The sequence below is a fragment of the Tursiops truncatus genome, chromosome 4 (genome assembly GCF_011762595.2).
Source record: "Tursiops truncatus isolate mTurTru1 chromosome 4, mTurTru1.mat.Y, whole genome shotgun sequence".
Taxonomy (NCBI): Eukaryota; Metazoa; Chordata; class Mammalia; order Artiodactyla; family Delphinidae; genus Tursiops; species Tursiops truncatus.
In genome coordinates, this window is record NC_047037.1 from 37,032,602 (window position 1) to 37,055,847 (window position 23,246).

The 23,246-nt window shown below is 40.0% G+C and overlaps 1 protein-coding gene across 1 annotated transcript in view; it reads right to left on the bottom strand.

The window, feature by feature from the left end:
* Positions 1-20,282, bottom strand: part of VEPH1 (ventricular zone expressed PH domain containing 1) — a 214,913-nt gene extending 194,631 nt beyond the window's left edge. The window contains exons 1-2 of the mRNA XM_019946334.3: positions 20,195-20,282; positions 16,099-16,393 (exon numbers count right to left, since the gene is read on the bottom strand). Of these exons, the coding sequence (XP_019801893.1) occupies positions 16,099-16,236 (138 nt within the window). The 5' untranslated portion in view covers positions 16,237-16,393; positions 20,195-20,282. The remainder of the gene's footprint in view (positions 1-16,098; positions 16,394-20,194) is intronic.
* Between the last annotated feature and the right edge of the window lie 2,964 nt (positions 20,283-23,246).

Genomic DNA, 23,246 nt, shown 5'->3' on the forward strand with positions numbered 1-23,246 from the left:
CTCTGAGCAAGAAACATGTGGTTTGATACATGGAATTTGGCACAAAGTGTAGATATCTTTTTTATCCCATTTTAATGCCCATGAGAGCATTAACCACAGAAGAGGCACTAAAAAAACAAGTGGATAGAATGGCTTAGATGACATCAGCTTTATCATAGCCACTACAGTGTGATCCAGTGGGTGCATGAATGGAGTAGCCTTGGGATATAAGCTAGGCATCACCCAACAGCATAAGCTCCTATTCACCAAGGTTGATCTTGTTATTATTGTCATTGCCTAAGCGTGCAGTCTGCTGGCAACAGAGGTCAGTGCTGAGCCCCCAAAATGGCACTATCCCTCAAGAAAACTAATCAATCATTTGATGGCAATTTTTTGCTTTAGGTCTTTCCACTCCAGAAAAGACATCAATACCTATTGAAAAGATGTAATCAGAGTTTGAGTTTGCCTTTCCTGCCCCCAGGTCTTAAGCCTCAACTACTATTTAAGGGGTCACAGAGTATGTGATCTGCTGACATAGGATCCCACAAAACATTGTATCTGACCAAAGAACCACTTTACAGCAAGGAGGTTCAGCAGTCGGCACATGATCATGGGATTCTATCACTTGTTCTTATCACATACCACCTGAAACTGCTGGACTAGCAGATCAATCGAATAGGCTTTTGAAGGAGTAACTCAGCCAAATACTCTATATGAATGGGCCACCATTCTCCAACAAGCAATATATATACATACATACATGCTAAAATAATGACCATCGCATGGTGTTGAATTCACTATGGGTAGAATACACAAGCCTGGGAACCCAGCCACTCCAGGTTCCCGAGTCAAGAGACCAGCAGAAAACAAAAAGAGCTGCCATCCTGGCAAGGGTAATTGGCCACAGCATTAGGAGGAGGTTGGGCTGCTGTTACACAGTGGGGCATCTGTAGGCACTCCCTTGCCCAATTTTGATGTAAATGGACAATGGAGTAGTCGCAGCCTAAGAAGGGCATGGAGACCAGGGTCTCAGATCCCTCAGGAAAAAGCATCTGAGTCCCCCAACTAAGAAGCAACTTAAATCAGCAGAGGTGCAAGCTGAAGGTGAGGAGAATCTAGAATAGGTGGTAGAGGAGGAAGACTATATCAGCTTTCTTGTTGCTGCTGTAATGAATTATCACATATTTAGAGGCTCAAGAATTTGTGTTGACAAATTAATTTTCTTACAGTTCTGGAGGTAAAAAGTTGAAAATGAGTCTCATTGGGCTAAAGCACGGATAGTTCATCTGGAGGCTCTGAGGGGAGAATCCAATTCCTTTTCTTTTCTAGTTTCTACAAGTGATGTGCATTCCTTGACTCATGGCCTCCATGAGCCTCCATCTTCAAAGTACATCACTCCAACCTCGCTTCCATCATTCCATCTCCTTCTTCCGCCTCTGACTTTCTTGCCTCCCTACTGCAAGGATCCTTGTGATTATACCAAGCCCACCCAGATAAAAGAGAACAATCTCCCCATGTCAAGATCCTGAACTATATTACATCTGAAAAATCCCTTTTGCCATGTAAGGTAAAATCCATAGGTTCTGGAGTTTAAGATGTGGACATCTTTGGGGAACCATTATTCAGCCTACCACTGAGACGATGAGTACCAATTGCAGCACTGATACCAACTGGAGTGGTAGAGATCAATCAGCATCTCTGAGAAGCTGCTTCCGTATGGGGAGAAATGATTACATAAAGCAAATGGACTCACATGGTGCCAGGGGTAGACTGTAGTGGAGACTATGCTACACTGCCCAAATCCCCTGCTAGGAAAAAGACACTCATTTTCTCAGCTGGTTCATAGCCAAGTTTGCCTGCCAAAACTGTCCTTGGTCAAAGGAAATGGCCTCACCCAAGATTTTGTTTCTCCCTTGGAGCAGTCATTTTAAATTGGGTCCCTGGAACCCAGTTACCACAGAGCTTATATAGATGACATTGAGAAACATACTAAACCATGCCTAAACAATCATTTAACAACAAATAGCAACGAGATTTTCATTTGGATGAAACAAGCCTCAGTAAAAGTTGAAGGTGCAAATCAATGAAAGCACATGGCATATATATGTGTCTTGGTTCATGAACACAAAGTTCAATAACTTCCATGCTAAGAGAGTACTGAATTTTTAGGAAATTTTGAAAAAGCTGCCTCGGAATGACGCTGGAGTGTACAGGATAGTGTCAGTGAGATTGTTGAACCAAAGGCATATATTCAAAGATTTCTAACTAGCAAAGTTGAGCAGCTGTCCATAAGGATAAATCACTTCACACTGGTCGTAAGTTCAGCTGATATGTTAATATATTAGGTATAGGTGCACCAGTTAGGAACCTTCTTATTACTGTGAACCTCTTGAAGCTAATAATTTCTTATTCCATACCACTGCACTAAAAATAAAGAGATTTCTCAACTGGAAATTTTATATATTCAAATTCCTATGTATGACATGAAGAAAAATTTATTCTCTAAAAAGGAGATTTCCTCCAGTAAAGGGAAAAACCTGAATTAGTAGTTAACTGCTTCCTTCGGCAGATATTCAAAAAGACAAAACAAAACAAACAAACAAAAACAAAAAAACCCAACCTTTTAAATTCTTTTAATGATGTAATTGAATAGTTTAAAGCTTTTTGGTGAAGAATCAGCTTTGAAGTTAGGGTTTTCCTGATTCACATTCCAGGAAACACCCTGTTCTTATGAAATATATATGTGTTCATATGTATGTGTTTATGCTTGAGCACAAGATTGGGTTAGTACCCATGCATATTAAAATGAGTATCTTCCAAGGACCAGATCTATTTAATAGCAAACCCATCAAGCTGAGTTTAGAGATTCATTCTCACAGTGACCTGGTCATTGTCAATTTTAAAGTAATTTATCCTAAAGTGGTGGGCATGTCAAAATGGAGGAGTAGGACAATGAAAAAGCCACGCATCGTGCTGCTCCAGGTCTAGTTATCAGGATGGATAACTCCCACTCAGCCATAGACACCACACCTCCACATCACCATCCATTAACCTTTCAGTCACCCTTCTCTATGTTGTAAGCACTCTTCAGGGAATGGCCCACTGGCAAAAGGGAATGTGGAACCTCTGAAATAAAATGGTTAGTGGTGGGAAGAGTGGATTTGGCATGAAAGTAGAGGCTTGAGAGAGAAGAAGGGAGACATCTTATGGCAAAGGATGGACCATTTCTCTTCCCCTTTAGAGACAGTATAACATAGTGGTTATGAGCATGGGCTCTTGGGTCAGACTGCCCAAGCTCAAAGCTATGTTCTGGTCTTATCAGCTCCGCAATCTTGGGCAATCACTTATCTCTCTATAACTCAGTTGCCTAATCTTTAAAATTGGAATGTTGTTAATATTTACCTCCTATAGGAATAGTTGTGAGGATTAAATGAGCTAACATACAGGGAAAGGATTTACAACAGTGTGTGGCACATAGTAAGTACAGATAAAGGTTAGCTATTACTATGTTTATTATTTCTCTTAAGGATACCAGAACCCTAAAAGCCAGCCTTGGGTTTATAACTTACAGAGAATTACAGATATTGCCTTCTTTGGTTACAATTTTTATACATTTATTCCATAACCACTAAATAACATACAGCACAAAAAAGACCACATAGTTACTCCTCGGTTATGGTCACATTCTACATTGGCGTCCATACGGATAATCCTTTGTATCACTCTTTCCACTTTAAAAACCACACCTATATGCATACCTCATTTATTTTACCATTCCAAGAATCTCCAAACTCAAGACACTAACACTAACAACAACAACAAAACCAAAAGCTGTCCCAGAGATGATAATATCACTGGGGTTCCCAGCAGAAGCAAGTATAAAACTGCTTTGAGGGATAAAACACTCAACCCTCAAGCAATTCAGTATTCACACAAGTAAAATCCTTATTTAAACACAACTAAAAAATTCAGATTTATAAAACACTCAAGGAAATAAGAAACTAAGTCTCTAATAAGCAGATTAGATACTCAAAAATTTCAAGTAATAGAATTATTGATCTCAAATTATGCAATTATATGTTCAAAATGATTCAATGTATAAAGGAAAATTATTATTTTTTTTTGCAGTACGCGGGGCTCTCACTGTTGTGGCCTCTCCTGTTGCGGAGCACAGGCTCCGGACGCGCAGGCTCAGTGGCCGTGGCTCACGGGCCCAGCAGCTCTGCGGCATGTGGGATCTTCCCGGACCGGGGCACGAACCCGCGTCCCCTGTATCGGCAGGTGGACTCTCAACCACTGCGCCACCAAGGAAGTCCCAAAGGAAAATTATTTTTATGAACAAAGACCAAGTCACTTTAAAAAGGACCCAAAAGATGTCAAAAAGAACCGAATGAAACTTAGAATGGAAACCAAATGAAACTTGGATGGCAATCAAATTCCAACCCCCAAATACTCAGTGGATTGGAATATAGAGCTGAGGAAACGAAAAAACAAAGTATCACATAGAGATGGAAAATATAAAAGATGAAGAGACATAGAGTTCCAAAACATTTTTTTCCTGTGATGAGAACCTTTAAGATCTACTCTCTCAGCAGCTTTCAAATATGCAATACAGTGTTATTAACTATCATCACAAGGGGAAAAATTTGTAACTTTGATGGTGATGGATGTTAACTAGACCTATTGTGGTGACCATTTTGCAATACATACAAATATCAAATCATTATGTTGTATACCTGAAACTACCATAATGTTATATGTCAATTATACCACAATTAAAAAGAAAGAGAGACATCAATAAAATAGGATAGAATATAAAGGATATGAGGGCAATTCTTTGTGTCTGCTTTGTTTACCATTATATTCCCAATATCTAAAAACATTGCTGGAAGATAGTAGGTACTCAAAACATATTTTTGGAATGCATAAATAAGTAAATAAATAGGATTTCCAGAAGGAGAGATTAGATGGGAAAGGCAATATTTGATATAATATTTAAGAACTTTCCAAGTTTGATAAAAGGCATAAAACTCAAAAACACAATGAGGATTAAGTAGAAGTACACAAATAAAACCACATCTAGACACATAATAGTGAAAACCTATAACATCAAAGGCACAGAGAAAACATTAAAATAGAAAAAAGTAGATTATGCATAAAGGAATGACAAACTGACAGCAGATTTCACAACAGCAATAGTATAGATTACTGAGGAATAAAAAGACTACAAATCTAGAAATCTATATCCAGGTAATTATCATTCAAAATTAAGGGCAAAATAAAGACAAAAAGTCTGAAAAACAGAAAAACAAACATTGAGAGGGTTTATTACTAACAGGCCTTCACTGAAGGGGCTTTAAAATGTATACTTCAGAAAGTAGGAATTTGGATTCAAAAGGAAAAAAAAAAGGAGGAAGAGAATAAAAAAAAAAAAAGAATGGTGAGAAAAGAAACAGTACCTTAGGTGCTCAAAGTAAGCATTGGCTGAATTTAAAAAAACAAGTCAGTAATTTTAAAGAATAGTTTTGAGGGCATTAAACAAGGTAGAATAAAAGTGCTGCTTAAGAATATGTAAGATGAGTATTAAAGTGTTCCAACTTCCTTGTGGTAATAGGAGGAGAACAGAGCCATTGCATAACTTTAGACATTCATTATAATTTATCAGATGTAAGAAGGTGTCAATTATAAGACCTACCATTACGAAGAAAGAGAAAAATGTGCCATTTAATTGTGAGTTACATCATGCCTTAAAGAAAATCTTATGCACGGCACAAATTCGTTTCTTTGAAATTTCTTTCATCTATTCTAAGGGAATTGCCTGTTTCTTCTGCTTTCAGTTGCACTACTTACTATATTTTAATAGGCAATCTTTTACAAATACCTCAGTAATAAAAAGGTATTTTTATTTTGTTTTGTTTTAGGTTCCATAAAGTTCTCAGTTACTGTTTTGCAAGAAAAGATGGAATTTCTATCTTTCCCCTAATGATGAATATTTCATTCATTAATACAGAATTTATACCCTGGTCCTCTCTTTCCATGCCTTTCTGCATTGCTAATAAGTTTTTGTTTCAGTGCCACATTATATTTAGAAGTTTTGAAACATTTTAAATGTATATTAACTCAATATTGGTAATAATAATGCACATAATTCAGTTGGAATGGTAACAATATGCAAAGCTATGATAAGTTCATGCATACGTGGGCAATGACAACTATATTATGCCTATTGCCTGGCCCATAGCAACTGTTAGATTTCAATCAATTATAAAATGTATACTTGTTTCAGAGATATAGATATGTGAAAAGTATCTTAGAATTGATGAAATATAGTGACTATGTTTGCTAAAATTTTAAAGGTAACTACTAAGAGACTAGAAATAGAAATTTAAATTTTTTAAATGCCTCTCTTAGCAATTGGCAGTCCAAGCAAAAACAATTTTATTAAGGCTATAGAAAATTTGAACAATATAATTAATAAGAATTCTTTAATTGACAAGCTTAATGTCTTATGCTCAATGATTAGAAAATACGCATTCTTCTTGGGCACATATGAAACATGTAAAGAGGCAGGCAGTATAGTGTGGTGCTAAGAACTGTTTCTGAAGCCAAACTCTCCGAACTTGATTCTTGGCTCTACAATTTACTAGCTATATAATCTTGGACAAGTTAAATTACTAAACTCTCTGTCTCTCAGTTCCCTCGTCTATAAAATGGGGGTAATATTAGTATATTTATCTCAAAAGTTTAGAAAGGAAAAAGCATATTAACTTGTGATAAGCTCTTAGAACAGTTCCTGGAACAAAGCAACTGCTACATAAGCATTAGCTATTACTATGTACACAGATTAGCCATAAACTATGCTACAAAGCAAGTCAACCATTTCCAAACAATTGGTATCATGCAGTTAACATTCTCTGACTACAATGCAGTTAAATTTTAACTCAACAAGATTACAAATATTCTTTGGGACATTAAAGCACAACCTTCTAACTTACTTATGAGTCAAAGAGGAAATCACAATCAATAAAGTATTTAGAATTTATAATGAAAATACTATGTCTCAAAAACTTGTAGGATAAAGCTAAGTGGTACTTAGCAAGAAATCTATCATCTTAAGTGCTTATATTAAAAAATAAGAAAGTAAAAAAAAGCAATAAGCTAATCATACAACTCAGGAGATGAGTAAAAAAAAAAAAAAAAAAAGCAGAATACAACCAGAGAAAGAATAAAGAGGAAAATCATAAACATTAAAAAAGAAATTAATAAGAAAGAAAGATCCTATATAGATGCTAAAAGCTTTAAAAAAAGACAAAATTCTAAAAATATTGATGAAAGAAAATATCAGTGAAAAAGAGCATTTAAATACAGATGCAGCAGAACACACACAACATAATGCAAACATTTTTATGCCAATCAATTTGAAAACTCAGATAAGATGTACAATTTCCTAGAAATTATATTTTATCAAAAGTGACTGAAGCAAAAATCCTTCCATTTTCTTCAAAGAAATTGAATTAGTACCTCAGAAATCTACCCCAGAAAACCAAACAAACAAACTCATGGTGCCCCAAGGGTGTTTTGTGAGATCAAGGAATAGATCATCACCACCTTATAAAACTGTTGTATATAATAGAAATGTGGAGATATTTCCCAACTCATTTTATGAGACTAGTATTTATACTTTGATACCAAAGCCAGGTAAAATTAGTAGAAGAAAGGATAATTATAGGCCAAGCTTACAGTTCCAAAACTCCTTTAAAAATATGAAACCAAATCATGAAATATATTAAAATAAATGTAAAATTTTATTTTATCCCAGGAGTGTAACAATGGCTTTATATTTTAAAAATCTATTACTGCAGTTCACCACATTAACAGATTAAAAGAGAAAATCGGATTATCTAGAAAAAGCAGTTGATAAACTTTAACAGTTCTTAGAAAAATACAAATGAAAGGGAATCTCCTTAATCTGACAAAAGATATTAACCAAAAGCCTGGAGCAAACGACGTTATACTTACATTGCAAAGTCAGAAAGCTTCCTTTAAAGAAGGAAAAAAGTGTATCTGCTATTCCTATTGTATTCAACATTGTTCTCGAGAGCTAGTCAGGACAAGGAGACAGAGAAATCAAATAAAAGACGTAAGAATTGAGAAGGAAGAAACAAAACCATCATTATTTTAAGATAATGATTGTATATATAAAAAATTCCAAAGAATGTGCTTTTCTTTTCTTAAAAAAATCCTTTCTTGGACTCCCTAATTCTTTCTAATTACCACTCCATTTCCCTGTTCCTCTTGGTAGGAAAATGCCCAGAGTTGTCACGGCTCATTTTCTCCAAATCTCCTCCCATTCTGTCTTGAACTCCAATCCAGTTTTCACTCCTCTCTACCCAATGATACTGTTTTTGTCAAGTCACAATGACCTTCATGTGCTGAAATAATGGTCAGTTCTCAGTCCTCACATCACTTGACCTATCAGCAGCATTTGACATCGCTCTGTCCTTGATAGTGTCCACCTGGCTCTCAAGACATCATGCTCTTCTGACTTTCTTCCTCTTTCACTGGACCCTTCTCTCAGTGTACTTGACTTGTCCTCCTTCATCATCTTTTTGATCTTTGTGCGCTGGACTCAGCCTTTGGACTTTCTTCTTCTCTGTCTACACTCACTTCCTTGGTGATCCCATCCAGTCTCAAGGCTGATGAGTTCCAACATTAAAATGTCCAGCCCAGACTTCTCTGCTCAACCCCAGACTCATATATCCAACTATCTACACTATATCTCTGCTCAGATGTCTGACAGCTCAGACTTTACATGTCCAAAGAACTCTTGATTCCTTTCTACCTCTCCCCCACATCTGTTCCTCCCAGTCTTCTCCATTTTACTTAACAACAATTTTATCATTCTAGTTTTTCAGGCCAAAAATCTTCGAGTCCTTTCTCTCTCTCTTTTTACATGCTGTACCCATATTAATGAATTTTGTTTGTACCACTTTCAAAATATATCCAGAATCTGAACACTTCTTATCACCTCTATTGCTCCAAGAGTCTCTGTTGCTTCTTATATCTGGGTTATTGCAGAAGCAGGTTAATTGGCCACCCTGTTTCCACTTTTGCCTTTTTGCAGACTCTTTTCAAAACAGGAAAAGGAAAGTCAGATCATGTTACTTCTCTGGTCAGAACTCTCCAGCTCTCTGCCCAAGGACCAATACGATCCAGCCTGCCCTTTCCTTCTGACCCGATCTCCTATGATCTTTCCACTTTGCTCCCTCTGCTGCAAGCACACTGACTTCCTTGCTGTTCCTCAAACACTCTAGGCTGCCCTCAACTTAAGAACCTTTGTACTTTATGGTTCCTCTACCTGAAATGATTTCCTGAAGGTATCCACAGGTAATGCTCCCTCATCTCCTTCAAGTTTTGCTTAAATGTCAGCTTCTTAGTATGGCCTGCCTTGTCTGTTCTACTTAAAATTTCAAACCTCCAATTTTATGTCCCCATTCTTCGTTTTATTTTTCTACATAGCACTTATCCTCTTCTAATATACTACATATTTTCCTTATTTATTTAATTTTCTGCCTCACCCAATTCAATGGATGAAGGCAGAGGTTTTTTTCTTTTTTTTTTTTTTGGTCTATTTTACTTACTCCTATGTCCTCAGCATATAAGTGTCTGGAACATAGTAGGTACCTAATAAATATTTGTTGAATAAATGGAAAAAATTTATAAGTAATAAGAGAGTTGAGGGAGTTTACTGGACATAATATTACTATACAAGTGTCATTTATGCTATTATCACCTCAAAAATAGTTGAAAATATAATTTTTTAAAAGGGTACCATTTATAACTTCAGCTAAAAGCATAAAATATTTATAAATTTTAAAGAATGTATAAGACTCAAGAGCCTTAAGAAAAAAAATCATAAAACCTTATTGAAAGATATTGAAGAAGATCTAAATAAATGGACAGATGAACATTATCTACAGATAAGAAAACAGTACCATAAAGATGTTAATTTTCTTCAGATTAATCTATAGATATAATGAAATTTCAATCAAGATACTGACAGAATTATTCATGAAACTTGAGAAGCTTAATACCAAATTATTAAAGAACAGAATGAATCAAAACAATTTTAAAGAAAGAGTTTGGGGATACTCATCCTATCAGATACCAAGATGTTACAGTAAAAGGCAAGCTGGGCTTCCCTGGTGGCACAGAGGTTCAGAGTCCACCTGCCGATGCAGGGGACAGGGGTTCGTGCCCCGGTCCGGGAGGATCCCACATGCCGCGGAGCATCTGGGCCCGTGAGCCATGGCCGCTGAGCCTGCGCGTCCGGAGCCTGTGCTCCGCAACGGGAGAGGCCACAACAGTGAGAGGCCCGTGTACCGCAAAAGAAAAAAAAAAAAAAAAAATGGCAAGCTATATTTGGAGTAAGAGACATGCAACATGCACAAAGTGATAAAGGCTTTGTAGAAAAATATACAAAAAAAACTCCTTTAACAAGAACAGATTCTTTTTAAACCTCAAGAGAAAAATGGAAAGAAAAAAAAAAAAACCCAAACCATAAAGAGGTGCTTTACTTAAAAGAAAACTCAAATGGCAAATAGCAAATAAACATATGAAGAAATGGTCAGACTCCCTAATAATGAGAGGAGTGAGGGCTTCCCTGGTGGCCCAGTGGTTGAGAGTCCGCCTGCCGATGCAGGGGACGCGGGTTCGTGCCCCGGTCCGGGAAGATCCCACATGCCGCGGAGCGGCTGGGCCCGTGAGCCATGGACGCTGAGCCTGCGTGTCCGGAGCCTGTGCTCCACAACGGGAGAGGCCACAGCAGTGAGAGGCCCGCGTACCGCAAAAAAAAATAATAATAATAATGAGAGGAGTGAAAGTTTAAATAACAATCAGACACTGCTTCACTTAAACTGACACTTTAAAAATCTGATAAAAGCAAGCATTGATCAGGAAATAAAGCCACTGGGACTCTCATACTGTACATGTTTGATGGGAGTGTAAATTGGTAAAACCACATTGGAGAGCAATTTGGTGGTTTATCAGAAAATTGAAAGTACACAAAACGCCAAAATTAGTTGTTTCACTACTGATTTGTGTACACTAGATATTAAGCACATTTGCCAAAATTGTTAATTATAAGAATGTTCGCTGCAGCACTGTTAAAATAGTGAGTCCATCAAAAGAAGATTGCATAAATAAATTGTGGCATAGTCATGTGATGGAATACACCATTTCACTGAAAACAAAAGAATTGGAACTTCATGTACCAACACAGATAAACCTCAAAAACATAACATTGAGACTTATGACACTATTTATATAAAGTTTAAAAACATGAACTACAGTGCTATAAATCATTTTTGAGCCGTGCATATGTAGCAAAGAAATAAAAACACGTATGGATAAATACCACAACAGGATATTGGTTTCCTTAAGAGAGGAAAGGGAGGTGCATTGGGTTAGAGAGACACATGCAGGTGATAACAATTCTATTTAATTTCTTAAATTTGGTGATTTTTGTGTACCTAACATTTTTTTATTGTTAAAAAAATTAAAGAGAACTGGAAGACGGGTAGATCGATTAGGCATGGGTGCGCATCGTGGGAAAGGTGGTGCTGAGAGTATGAGAAGAGGCTGAATGGATAGGGAGAGAGTCTCACCTGGATAGTCTGGAAAGAGGGAGCCTAGGTAGTCCAGATAAGACTTGAAATGAAAAGACAAAACTTAAAGGTGTCTTTGGGAACTTAGAATTTCGAGTGAGAAGTCACTTTCTCAAATCAAGCCTGAGGATAAAATATTTTCGAGCTCTGTTTTAGAGTAACTGATGGGAAAAAAGGGCATAGACTGCAGAGCAGAGTCTAGTAACATTCGATTGTTTTATGAGTGACTTTGGGGGAAGGATTAGAGGCTTGCTTACTGAATTTTCAGATTCTGCAAAGCTGGGAATGATAACTAATATATTGGACAGAATCATGGTTTTTTAAAAGGTATAAACATTCTGGAATGAGGGCCTAAAGACAAGAATATTATTTCAATGGTTAAAATGTGACATTCTATACTTAAAAAATTTTTTCAGGTTATCTAATTACAAATTTTGATTTAACCTGAGGGTCTTGGCACATCAAAGGATAAATGTGGCCAATTGTGTGATGTTACTATTGAAAAGAAGTTTTAGAAGCAGAGTATCTGACTAGAATCAGCAACTGTTCCAAGCAATTGGTTCAAGTATTAGGCAATGATAAATTACAATAATAAATTTAAAAGATTCCAGAGGAGGGTAACCAAAATTCTGAGAACATAGGCTACAAAGAGGCATCCTCCAAAAATCTGGAAAAAAGATTGCCCTTTGAGGATTAAACAAACAAAAAAACCCACTTGTATGAGTGGGATTAGCTAATAACTACAGGGCTAACGCAAGACACTACCTATACATGCGTGACTTTACAGGTAAGTTAAATACAATCTCCGGGAGGTAGGGCTAAAATGTGATTATAATAGAGGAGGAAGACGCATAATCAGTAATAGTATTCCTTGTCTAGAGAAAGACTGGGTAAATAGAGTCGGGGAGAATAGCATGGAACACACAATAATTATGACAGACGTTATACTTTTCATTATAAATCACTAAGTCACCATTATGTTTCATACTTCTGATAGCATGATTTAAATAGCATTTCTCATGTACTGACAAAATTGAGTTTCCAGACCAGAGACTGGTGTAAACTATCCCTGCTACAGGCCCTTCTTTGTCCTGGAAAAACATAAGGATATTCAGCTGGGAGGAGAAGCCAGAGGTGAGACCTGATACCTATCTGCACATGTTTAAAGTTCTTCTTGTAGGAACAGAGGTTAGAGTCTCTTGATTGTTGAGGGCAGAGAATAGAACAAAGAATAGTAGAAAGAAAATACATAGACTGCGATTTTATTAGGCCAAAAGGAGGAACACACTAACAATTTGAACTTCCAACAGTGAGACAGCTATCTCTTTGACAGTTAGGATTCTTTGTTCATAAGCAGCAGGAAAAGTTTGGATAGCTGTAGCAAAATAAACAAACAAATAAAATAATTAAAAGATATGAGGTGGCTTGCAGATTTGAAGGGAAATTTGTAGTATCTAGCCTTAGAAAGACAATGACTGAGGCAGCTATAGTCATAGAGGGACAGGAAGCAAGGACTGTTTCTTTGGGACACCATCATCATGATAGCTCACCCTTTGCTGATTTCTTTTCTAGAATTACTGGGAAAGAAAATCTGATTGGTATAGCTTGGGTCAGGTGTCCCCACTCCTGCCTTCCCCCCTCCCTGTCAAAGGCAAAGTAGAAAACCTTGACTCAAGGCCCCATCAAGGAAGGCTTCAGGCAATGGGAAGGGGCAATTTACCAAAGGAAAATGGTGGAGCAGGAAAAAAATATCAGAAACGTACTATGTCCCCATCATTGCAAAAACAGAAGGAGAGGCCACCTATTTGTTGAGAATCCTAAAGAAGGGATTTCTGTGCTGTAAGGAAGTTGGACAAGACAGTTTAGAAGGTCCTTCCAGTTCTATGTTTCTAAAGAGGAATTGAGAAGTGGAATTGATTACTGAGACCCAGGGTCATTAGGAAAGGCCTAAGAAGGAATATTTATCTGATCTTGGTTATAAGGGAAGGATGGGATGCAGCTAACAGGGAAGTAACCATAGAGTTGGCATGGTCGTCCAGGGGACTGATCACTGGCCTTGGTCATTGAATGTCATGGGTATTGAGGCATCATGGATACACTTTGAACAATAGAGAGACATGTAATAAAACCTGGCTTAGGAAATTTAAGCTGGTAACTGTTAGTAGATTGAACTAGAGAAAGGCAAGGCCAAAGGCAGGGATATCAATTAGTTTGAGAGCCTAAGCCAAGGTGATAGCAGCAGGAAGGGAAGGGAAGCAGCAGATGAGAGGCATTTCTCATGCAGTGCCTACAGAACTTACAGGAAAAGGCGAGAGTGAGAGAAAGAGGTCAAGAATGACTCCAGGTTTCAAACCTGGAGACCTAGGAAAAGGGTAGTATAACTGGAAGAAAGGTGACAACTTCTAATTTAGATATATTGAATCTGAGGTGATGGATATCAATTAGTACGAGCTTGAAATTCATCGAGAGATATGAAGGCTGAAAACATAGATCCTGGATTCCCCCATGTAGAGATTGCACTTGAGGATATATGAATAGATGACTTTCTATAAGAAAAGTATAATGCAAAAGGGCAATTAAGTCCTTTTAGAAAGAGGCAACCACTAAGAACTAGAACCACTAGAAATCATTTCAGGAATAATGAAACTTGAACTGGCTTTTAAAGGAGGGGAGCTGGGAAGGAATGCCAAACAGGGACATGTTTATAACCAGGATTGATCAGCAAATTTCAAAACTGGATCGATCAACATGATCCCTGCATTTAAAAACTGGAATGATCTGCATGATTTCCTCTACAAAAAAATTATTCTTTTTATTCTGCCACCTATCTACTCTGTGCCATGGTTACAGATAGAGAATGGAAGAAATGGGATGTGACAGAAATTAGTAGATGTAGATCTCAAGAGAACTACTAGCTCTCCAGACCTACTTGTCTCGTGGGATGCTAAGTGGAGGGCTTAAAGTATGGACAGTGCTCTTGATGACAAAGGACATGCCAGCCTTAATGGTTAAAAGTGGGGACACATAATAGAACTCACCAGTCCTGAAATTCTGAATTTGACATCTGTGAGACAAAGCAATTGATGAAGAAACAGAAGAAATCACTGACACTAGTGACCTCTAGTGGAAATAGGCTTCAGGGAAATATAGATACAGATACCTAGATATACATACACATATTTTTCATTAGATTAGATAACATCAGTAGCACATTCAGCCAGTTTATTTCCAGAGGAGTATGAAGGAAGGGACTGCTGGAAATAGCACACAAATCCTACCCAGAAAGCGGAAATGTACCAGGAATACTTTGTTTTCTGAGTCAGACTAAGTTGATTAATTTTCTGGACACGTAATTGCTGTCAAAGACATTATCTGAGGAAAAAATAGTGTTTGGGCAGTGACTTCACTTGTCACTGGGCGGACTTGGCACGTTAATGGCAGCCAACAAGAGAACGTGCTGACAGATTTGAGGAGGAAGCAGCACTGGTTGCTATGCCTTTTAAGCATCTTTTATGACATGGAAGAAAGCTGTTATCTCTGAAATATGTACATATTTGCTATTCAGTATTTTATGGCTGGAGTCCTGTCTCTTTCCTTTGCCTGGTGGGTGTTTGTGCCAAGTGTTGGCAAAAACACTGTTGAGCTGGGAGGATGGGAGGGGATAATTGGTGGCCTTGGCCTTTGAAATGGGACCAACCTGCAAGCACAGTCAAGAAGGTCAACATCCGACCACGCCAGGCACTCCACACACGCTCTCTTTCAGAAGTGCTTTCAGGATATATAATCTTGACACTGAAGAAAAGCGAAGGAATGGGAGGGTTGATGGAGATTTTAAGTTTGTCTAATCATACTGGGGGCTAATAACGGGTGAGTTGAATTAAATGGGTGGGGGGGGGGCGTGTAGAAAAAGGAGCAAAGGAAAGGTTCAAAAAATGGAGATTATACAGAAGCAAACAGAATCAGCATGATTAAGCCCTGGGCAACTGTCACTTCTGGCAGCAGAGAGATAGCTGTCCTGGTCTCGTATTACCTGTGTGGCAGGAGGTGTCACCTTGCCTTCTTTCATTATTTAACCCCCATCTCAGGCGCTGCTCTTGTGCAGCTCGGTGAGTCTGCTTTCCCCCAGATTTGCTCCCTCTCCTCTCCATGTCATTTCAAGGATGTAGAAACAACCTTTAGACAGCCTTTTGTGAGAATTCCACTCTGGTCTGCCATTTCCAGAGTTCTGGTCTCTGTGAATGGGCAAAAGGTGGTCTGGGTGCTCCCCAAGTCAAAGACTTCCCTGGTATTATTTCTCAGATGCCAGCTAAACCACAGAGAAGGGTTAAGAGAGACCAACATGAGTGGTCCTTCCTCTTTCCTCTGCAAAGATCTTTTTCCCCAGGATATGTACAGTCATTTAGCTCCGGAATAGGTCATTTCAGGGGTCTAGTCTAAGAACGAGTTTACTTACTGAAGACGAGCTAATGATTTTAATTTGCTCCAAGGCTTCTGTCAGGCTGTCTTCAATCTCAGAGTCATCTAAGGAGAAGAGGTCGCCGGCTCGTGAAAGATCTTTTTGTCCCAAGACCAGTCTGAAGAGTTGATGCATGCTGAGGGGTCTGACAATCAATGGACTGTCTGCGGGCCCAGGACCATGTGTCTCAGTCACCAGAGGCTAGTGAGACAAAAACATGTAGCAGGACATAGACTTCGTATTCCTTGAAAGGTCATTTTTCTCCAGACTTTGAGGTCTTCTTTGACACGCTCTGCAAGAGAAACAAATGACACAAGATAGCCTTTAGTAGGATGGCAAGAGCTCGGAATGTGAACTTGGTGCCCAGAAGAGAGAGAGGAAAACAAAGACATTTGGAAATGTGCATGGGATCACAGATTCTGGCTTGACGATCTTCAAAAGAACTCTTTCCTTATTTTGTCTCAAAAAGTCCTGTCAAAAATGATTCTATTTCTCCAGAATTTAACTTGAGCCTCAAAAAGCAGCTTAAATCCCCTACTTTTCCCCTTTCTATATCCTTTCCATATCCTGTCCTTCTCTCCCTGCCACAAGGAAACAAGTGGACCAGCAACAAATATGCCCAATACTTGCCAGATTGTCCCCAAACAGATTCCCATGGGAACCAAACAGAAAAGGGCAATGAAAGGAAGATAGAACACAGGAAACACCTTTTAGACCCACTGCCTGTTTCCTGGACATGGAAACCAATGCTTAACTTACCTCCTTGGCGGGGCTTCTTGGCTGTATTGACAACAGGAGCTTCCTGAACCTCAGTCCAGAAGGTGCCCTATTCTTATGTACTCTCTAAACAAATGGCTATGAAATCAAGAACTCTGCCTGGGAGTATGAGACCAGATAAATCTCTATAGAACGTGAGCGTGAACTTGAACACAGAGCTTGAAGGTGAGAACGTTGCAATGAAGGCTAAAGGGGAAGGGTTTTAGGATCGGGCAATCCTCCCTCTATTCCCAAAGTTGAAATAATAAAGTCCCATTGTAGTTCTTACTTAATTAACAGCCCACAGAGAGTAAGGCAATGGTACCAATTAAATAACTGATTATTCTCATCAGCTCCTTTCTGGGCCTAATAAAACCATAGACCATTTGCACTGGTAGAGACCTTAGCAATCATTTCATAACCAGGGAGGTTTAAGACTTCTTTGAGGCCTCACAGTAGCTGTGGCAGTGCTCTTCTCCTGTTCTCAGGCCAGTGGGTTCCCCCCAAGTTTACATTAGAGTGGAGTCACCTCATACATACAGGTAACTTACAAATGCAGCCACTTGTTCCAAGAGTGAGAGCTGAGACTGATTTATGTAACATAAGCAGTTTATGTAACATAAGCGATTCTGCCCAGCATTTCAGTCTGAATGTGTTCCCCAGAATGAGTGTGAAAAGGGAAAGTCTGCTGCTCCCTTGGGTGTCCCCCCGTGAGCTATCACTGTGGCAGCACCTCTCTGTGCTGAAAGCACTTTTAAAGTTACATACTCTCCATACAACATGCTCTCTGAACACAAGCCAAATCCATCATCAGGCACCTAACTGAAGAAGCGATCTGTAGTATTCCAAATGGTGCAATTCACAGGCCAGTGAAGAGATGTCAAGGGTAGTATTGCCTACATGCAGCTTTTGCACTACCTACCAGCTTTAGAAAAATGACGCCCAATACTTACATATGCTTGTCTACATGCCAGATCCTGGATGCTTTGTAAACATTAACTCGTTTAATCCTCATAACAACTGTATGAGGCTATTTCATTCCTATTTTACAGGTGAGGAACGCAAGGCATTAAATAACTTGTCTAAGCCACATAGCTAGTAGATTAGAGAGCTGGGATTTGGACCCAGAGACTCCAGTGCTGGGCTCCCAGTCGATAACTGCTGTGGACTGATGATGACACGTAAGACTCCACGTGAAGCTACCATTAGGAGTAGAAACCTCATTAGTAACATTTGAGGGTGAAGATATGGGTAGGGTCATAAAGCAAGAAGATGAATTCCTCTTGCCTCCTACACTGACCCTGCATCCTTGTCCATCTACACCCTGGCATTCAGGCCAACCAGAGAGCAGGAGAGTCACAAGGAAGAGAGGCTTAGAGGATGAGAAAAGAATGAGAGGGGTGGGGAAGGTTTCAGGGGATGGGGAGAGAGGAGAGTGAGGATCCTACAAAGGACCTTTGCATCCTGGCAAATGTGGAGGGGTGAATTACAATATCTACAAGAAAAATTAGGGCAGTGTTTTCCTGAATTTTCCCCTGCTCCCCTCGCCCTCTCCCACTCAGGTATTTGCAATGGCAGAGTCTCTGTGAAATAATATTCAGGAAAATAAGGTATCGGATGGAAATTACTTCACCTTGACCAGTCAGCTTGTTGGTCACTATCAGGCACTTCTGGAAGCAGATTGAGCTGCCCCAGACATGGCAGAGCTTCTCAAGCTGGAACTCGAGAAGGAGCAGAAATACATGCTGGGGGAGAGGGGCACCCACAGGGTTCTCCTGGGCTCCTTCTTTTCTTTTCACACTTGCAGTGACACCTGGTGTGGAGTCCCACGTTCATGCTTCCAACTGCAGCTGTTACTCTTGTGTGTCCACCATGTGCAACATTGTTATTCAACACATAGCCATACATGAAAACTTTCACACATCCAGGGGTGGAGGAGGGAGAGAGGAGACTTGTACCAAACATTCTACATTACAAGGATGACCCAGAGAAAAGTCGCCGAGGTACTACAAAAGGAAGTTTGGGGAAGTACGAGGGAGAGAGAGATCTCTCCTAGGGCAAGATGACAAGGAATGGGTCTGTGGAGGAAATGGTGTTTAGCCAGAACTTTCAGGTTTCATTCAGTGCATGTGTGCTGAGTACATACTAAGCCACCTGCTTGTCTGGGGCCCCAGATTCAAGTTCCAGCCCAGCCAGTCAGTGGTCATGGGGCCTTTGGTTCATGCTCTGCCCTTCCCCAAGCCTCAGTTTTCTCATCTGCAAAACGTGTGTAAGGCACACCTCATCTACCTCATCAGGTTGTTTTGAAGATCAAAGCAGATAACACACAAAACAGCACTTTGTAAAATAATGACACCACCAGCTGATGTTTAGTGGGTGTTTACCATGTGTCAGGCACTACTCTTGAGAGTTTCCCACATAACAAGTCACTGAATTCTCACAACAATTCCATGCAATGAGAAACTGATGTCCAGAGAGGAAAACAAGCAGTCCAGGGGGACCTGGAGAGTAAGTTGCAGAGTCAGGATTGAAAGCAGTTGGTCTCCCAGGACAAAGCCCCTCTCAGGACTGTGTGTAGGTACATACATGACTGTGCATGGTAATTATTGAGCGCCTCCCTTCCATCTGTCCTCATTTAAAGAGCACCCTGCATCCTTATCCAGTCCTCCCTTTCCTGGATAAGAATCAACAGGGCATGTTATTTATTTTTCAGCAGCTCCGGTCAATGTTTTGCTCAGGTGTCTGGCTTCTCTTGCTGCTCTGTTTGCAACAGCCCAGAAGGTTAGAGCCGGATCAAATTTTACCTCATCTTCTGAGAAACTTCGTGCTTTTATGAATGTCATAGTCCTGTGGCCTATATGTAGGTGTACATATGCATCCACCGTACACACACAAGCACACGTATGTACACACACTAGGATACTTCCTATGTACCAAGTTCTTCACTAGACACTTTCTTCTCAGTTCTCCCATCAACCCTGCAGGTAGATATGATTACCGAAGAGGAAACAGGACTGGTGAGGTTAAACATCATGCCCCAGGTTACACACAGAGCCAAGATTCACATCCAAGTAGGTCAGCCTCCAAATCTTCTACTTTCTATGTTACAAAAACTGGCTTATAAAATTCCTTTTCATCCCCGCCTTTGGCCCTCCTAATTTCATTCCCTAATCTGACGCCCAGGTTCTCATTATTCAGTCTACATTTTTTAAGCAGATGTTGACTGACAAGTCGGGTTTCTGTATGGAGAAACAGACACCCCAAAAAGAGAAATTATTCTGAACCATGCGCAACACATTTCGGGGAGTCCCAGCTGTCCCCCCCAAACGCGCTTTACCTGCGTGCTACTCCTCAAAGGCGCACTTGCTGCTACTCAACGGTCTATTTTGAGACTGGGTGGGAGACTCGGGCAGCGGACTCCAAGGGCACAGGGAGTGGAATCTACTCAGCTCAGTGAACCTGAAGTTGTTCATTGCGGTGCCGGGTTCAAGAATTCTAGGAATGCCACTGGCAGCTCTGGAGCTGGTCAGGTGACAGGCTGCGCCTCACCCAGTGGAGAGTTACCTCTGAGTGAAACGCTCTGTTTCCTGGGGTGAAACAGAAAGCCTGCTCCAGTAAAGTGGAGTTGTTTTTAACAGCGAAAACAAAACTGCCTGTGTTCATGAAAATCTATACTTTCCCTGAGAAGAATGGAGGGGGAAAAAAAAAAAGCCACGCAGATAACACGGTTTCAATAGGAACTCAAGCAGGTGAATGGGACGGCTATCGGAGCCATTTCTCAACATCCACCCCCCTCCCCTCCCCGGAAGGGAGGAGAATTGCAGCTTAATTAACACTTCCCTCGCCCTCGAGATTTCACGTACAGAGTTTGAAACACTGAGAGTTTGTTCAGGAAGAGTCACAGCTCCTAAAGAAGTCATACTTTTGCTCTGCCTCTAGATCAACATTGTTGAAAGTTTCAGGATGCAGGAAGTTGCTAATAAAGAGAACAAACTCACCCAACAAAGATGCATACCCTGTTTTTTCCCACTTTATTTGCTGGGAGATTCTTGGATCAGACTTAGATTGGTACTTTAAATATTGCAGCAATACTCAGAGAAAATGTTTATCTGCTTCATCTGTTGATACTGCAGAGGAGAAAAAGGTACCTAAACCCTTCCTTACTGTTTCAAAAGTTAGTGACACATCTTTAAAACATGTTTTAAACCATATTATTCTCTACCCCTAGCTTGTCTGTTCCTATAGTAGGTCTGCTCGTCCCATGGATTCACCTATCTGCTGACAAAGTGCACAAAAAGTTGTGCTGCAGATAAATTCATCTGCACGATCACCAAGATGTGAACACTGCAGGTGTCTCCCCAGTGGTGCTACCCCATAAAGGTGTGTGCTCAGGGTGGCCACACACCTGCCACTGAACCAGGTCATATGCTTCAGGAGAATAACCTCTTAAATCTTCCTAAACACTTGGTGGTCAGTCTATTTTTACGCCATCCACATGTGGAGGACTGTCCCCTTAAAGAGTTTACTTTATAAAAATAGAGAACCTAGGGCTTCCCTGGTGGCGCAGTGGTTGAGAGTCCACCTGCCGATGCAGGGGACGTGGGTTCGCGCCCCGGTCCAGGAAGATCCCACATGCCGCGGAGCAGCTAGGCCCATGAGCCATGGCCGCTGAGCCTGCGCATCCAGAGCCTGTGCTCCGCAACGGGAGAGGCCACAACAGTGAGAGGCCCACGTACCGCAAAAAAAAAAAAAAAAAAAAAAATAGAGAACCTAGTCATCTGTGAGAAGGTGTATTCTCTCACTGATAATTTTCTGATACAGTAGCTGTACTCTATTTCCTTTTAATGGAATAGACTATATTTCTTTAGTCTTCCCTCTTCTTCATCCTCTATTCATTATTCACGGTACTTATCACTAGTTTTTATTCAATTTTCTTTCATTTTTAAATGAGCTTAGGGTCCAGATTTGGACAGAGTATGGGGACCCAGTAAGAAGAGCAGAGTGGTAAGTGCAGGGGGACCTGGACACATCTGGGCTCAGCTCTGCCGTTACCTGCAGTATAAACCTGGGCAGATTAATCAACCTCCCTGAGCCTCGGGTTCCTTATTTACACCTGAGGATGGTGATGTGGGTTGTTGGGAGGTTTAAAGAGATTATGTAAAGCATTTCACACAGATCTGGCGTACGGCAACCACACGAAGAGTGACAGCAATCATATCCTTAATAATATCATTATTCTTGTAGGTCATTCTCCTGTTTACACGTCCGCGTGCCATACCTTGTAAATGCTAACGATGACTGTACTGCTACCTGACATTGAATTCACAGCGTTAAAGATGCCTAGGTCTTCCCCATTTGTGTCATATTTATATCCTAGCTGTACTCTCCCCCCGTCTTATATCTGGGCAGGTCATACACTATCTTGTATGTGTCCCTGTTGATTTCTTGGCAAACTTGCCTTGTTCTCTTGGAGAGACAGCTTTACTGTGATGCTGTCCCCACCATGGCCAAACAGTAACAGTGAATTTTTTTACAGAGCGGATATGGACTGAAATACAATGTATCTCAGACTTTTTGTGGCCAGGTAATCCAAATACCTGAGCTTTCTACTTAAGTGTCACGCTCACTCCCATGTTTATTAGGAAGGAGGGAGGGTATTATACCCTCCAAGGCACCAGAGGGAAAAGTTCTTTATGACTTTTCAAGGTGACCTACGCTGAATGGGGGCTAATAAGACATTGCTGGTTTACTCTATTATGCATCAGTAGATTCTGCTAAACGAAAACACACTTGAACCAGAGGACTTAATCGCCCAGCTATTGGGATACCACTTTTGGGGGGATTTCAATAAACATAACTATCTCAGGAAGCCGAATTATTCTGAAGAAATGAGCCTCTAGCTTCCAACTCCAGGTTAGGATATTCTCTGGTTTCTTCACTTCAGACAATTCTAGAACAGCAATATTTATTTACATTATGCTTTGGACAACACTACTGTGCATCAAAAAATTCTCATTTTATTCACCTGTGTTTAAAATGCCCAGTGACTAACTTAGACCCATTTGGGTTCTAGAAACTTTCAATAAAGTTCTCAGATTTTCCCTTGAAAGAAAGGATTAAAGATCCTTTTCAAGGAGCATCTTTTTCACACAGTGTGAAAGAACTACAGGCGTTCCCATGGGAATGGGCCGCATACATTTCAGCCCTTCCCACAAGATGTCTATTGTTCCCTGGGCGTCTCTTGGCTCCCTCTGCTGTGACATGTTGCTACACTTCACTTCTACTGAAAGCCTTTGAGGCTGGGTTATTCCAAATGATGCTAAAGGACTCAACCCTTGGTGTTTTTGCTAGAACTCATACAGTCTAAGTTTGTAGCAGCCTTGTTATCA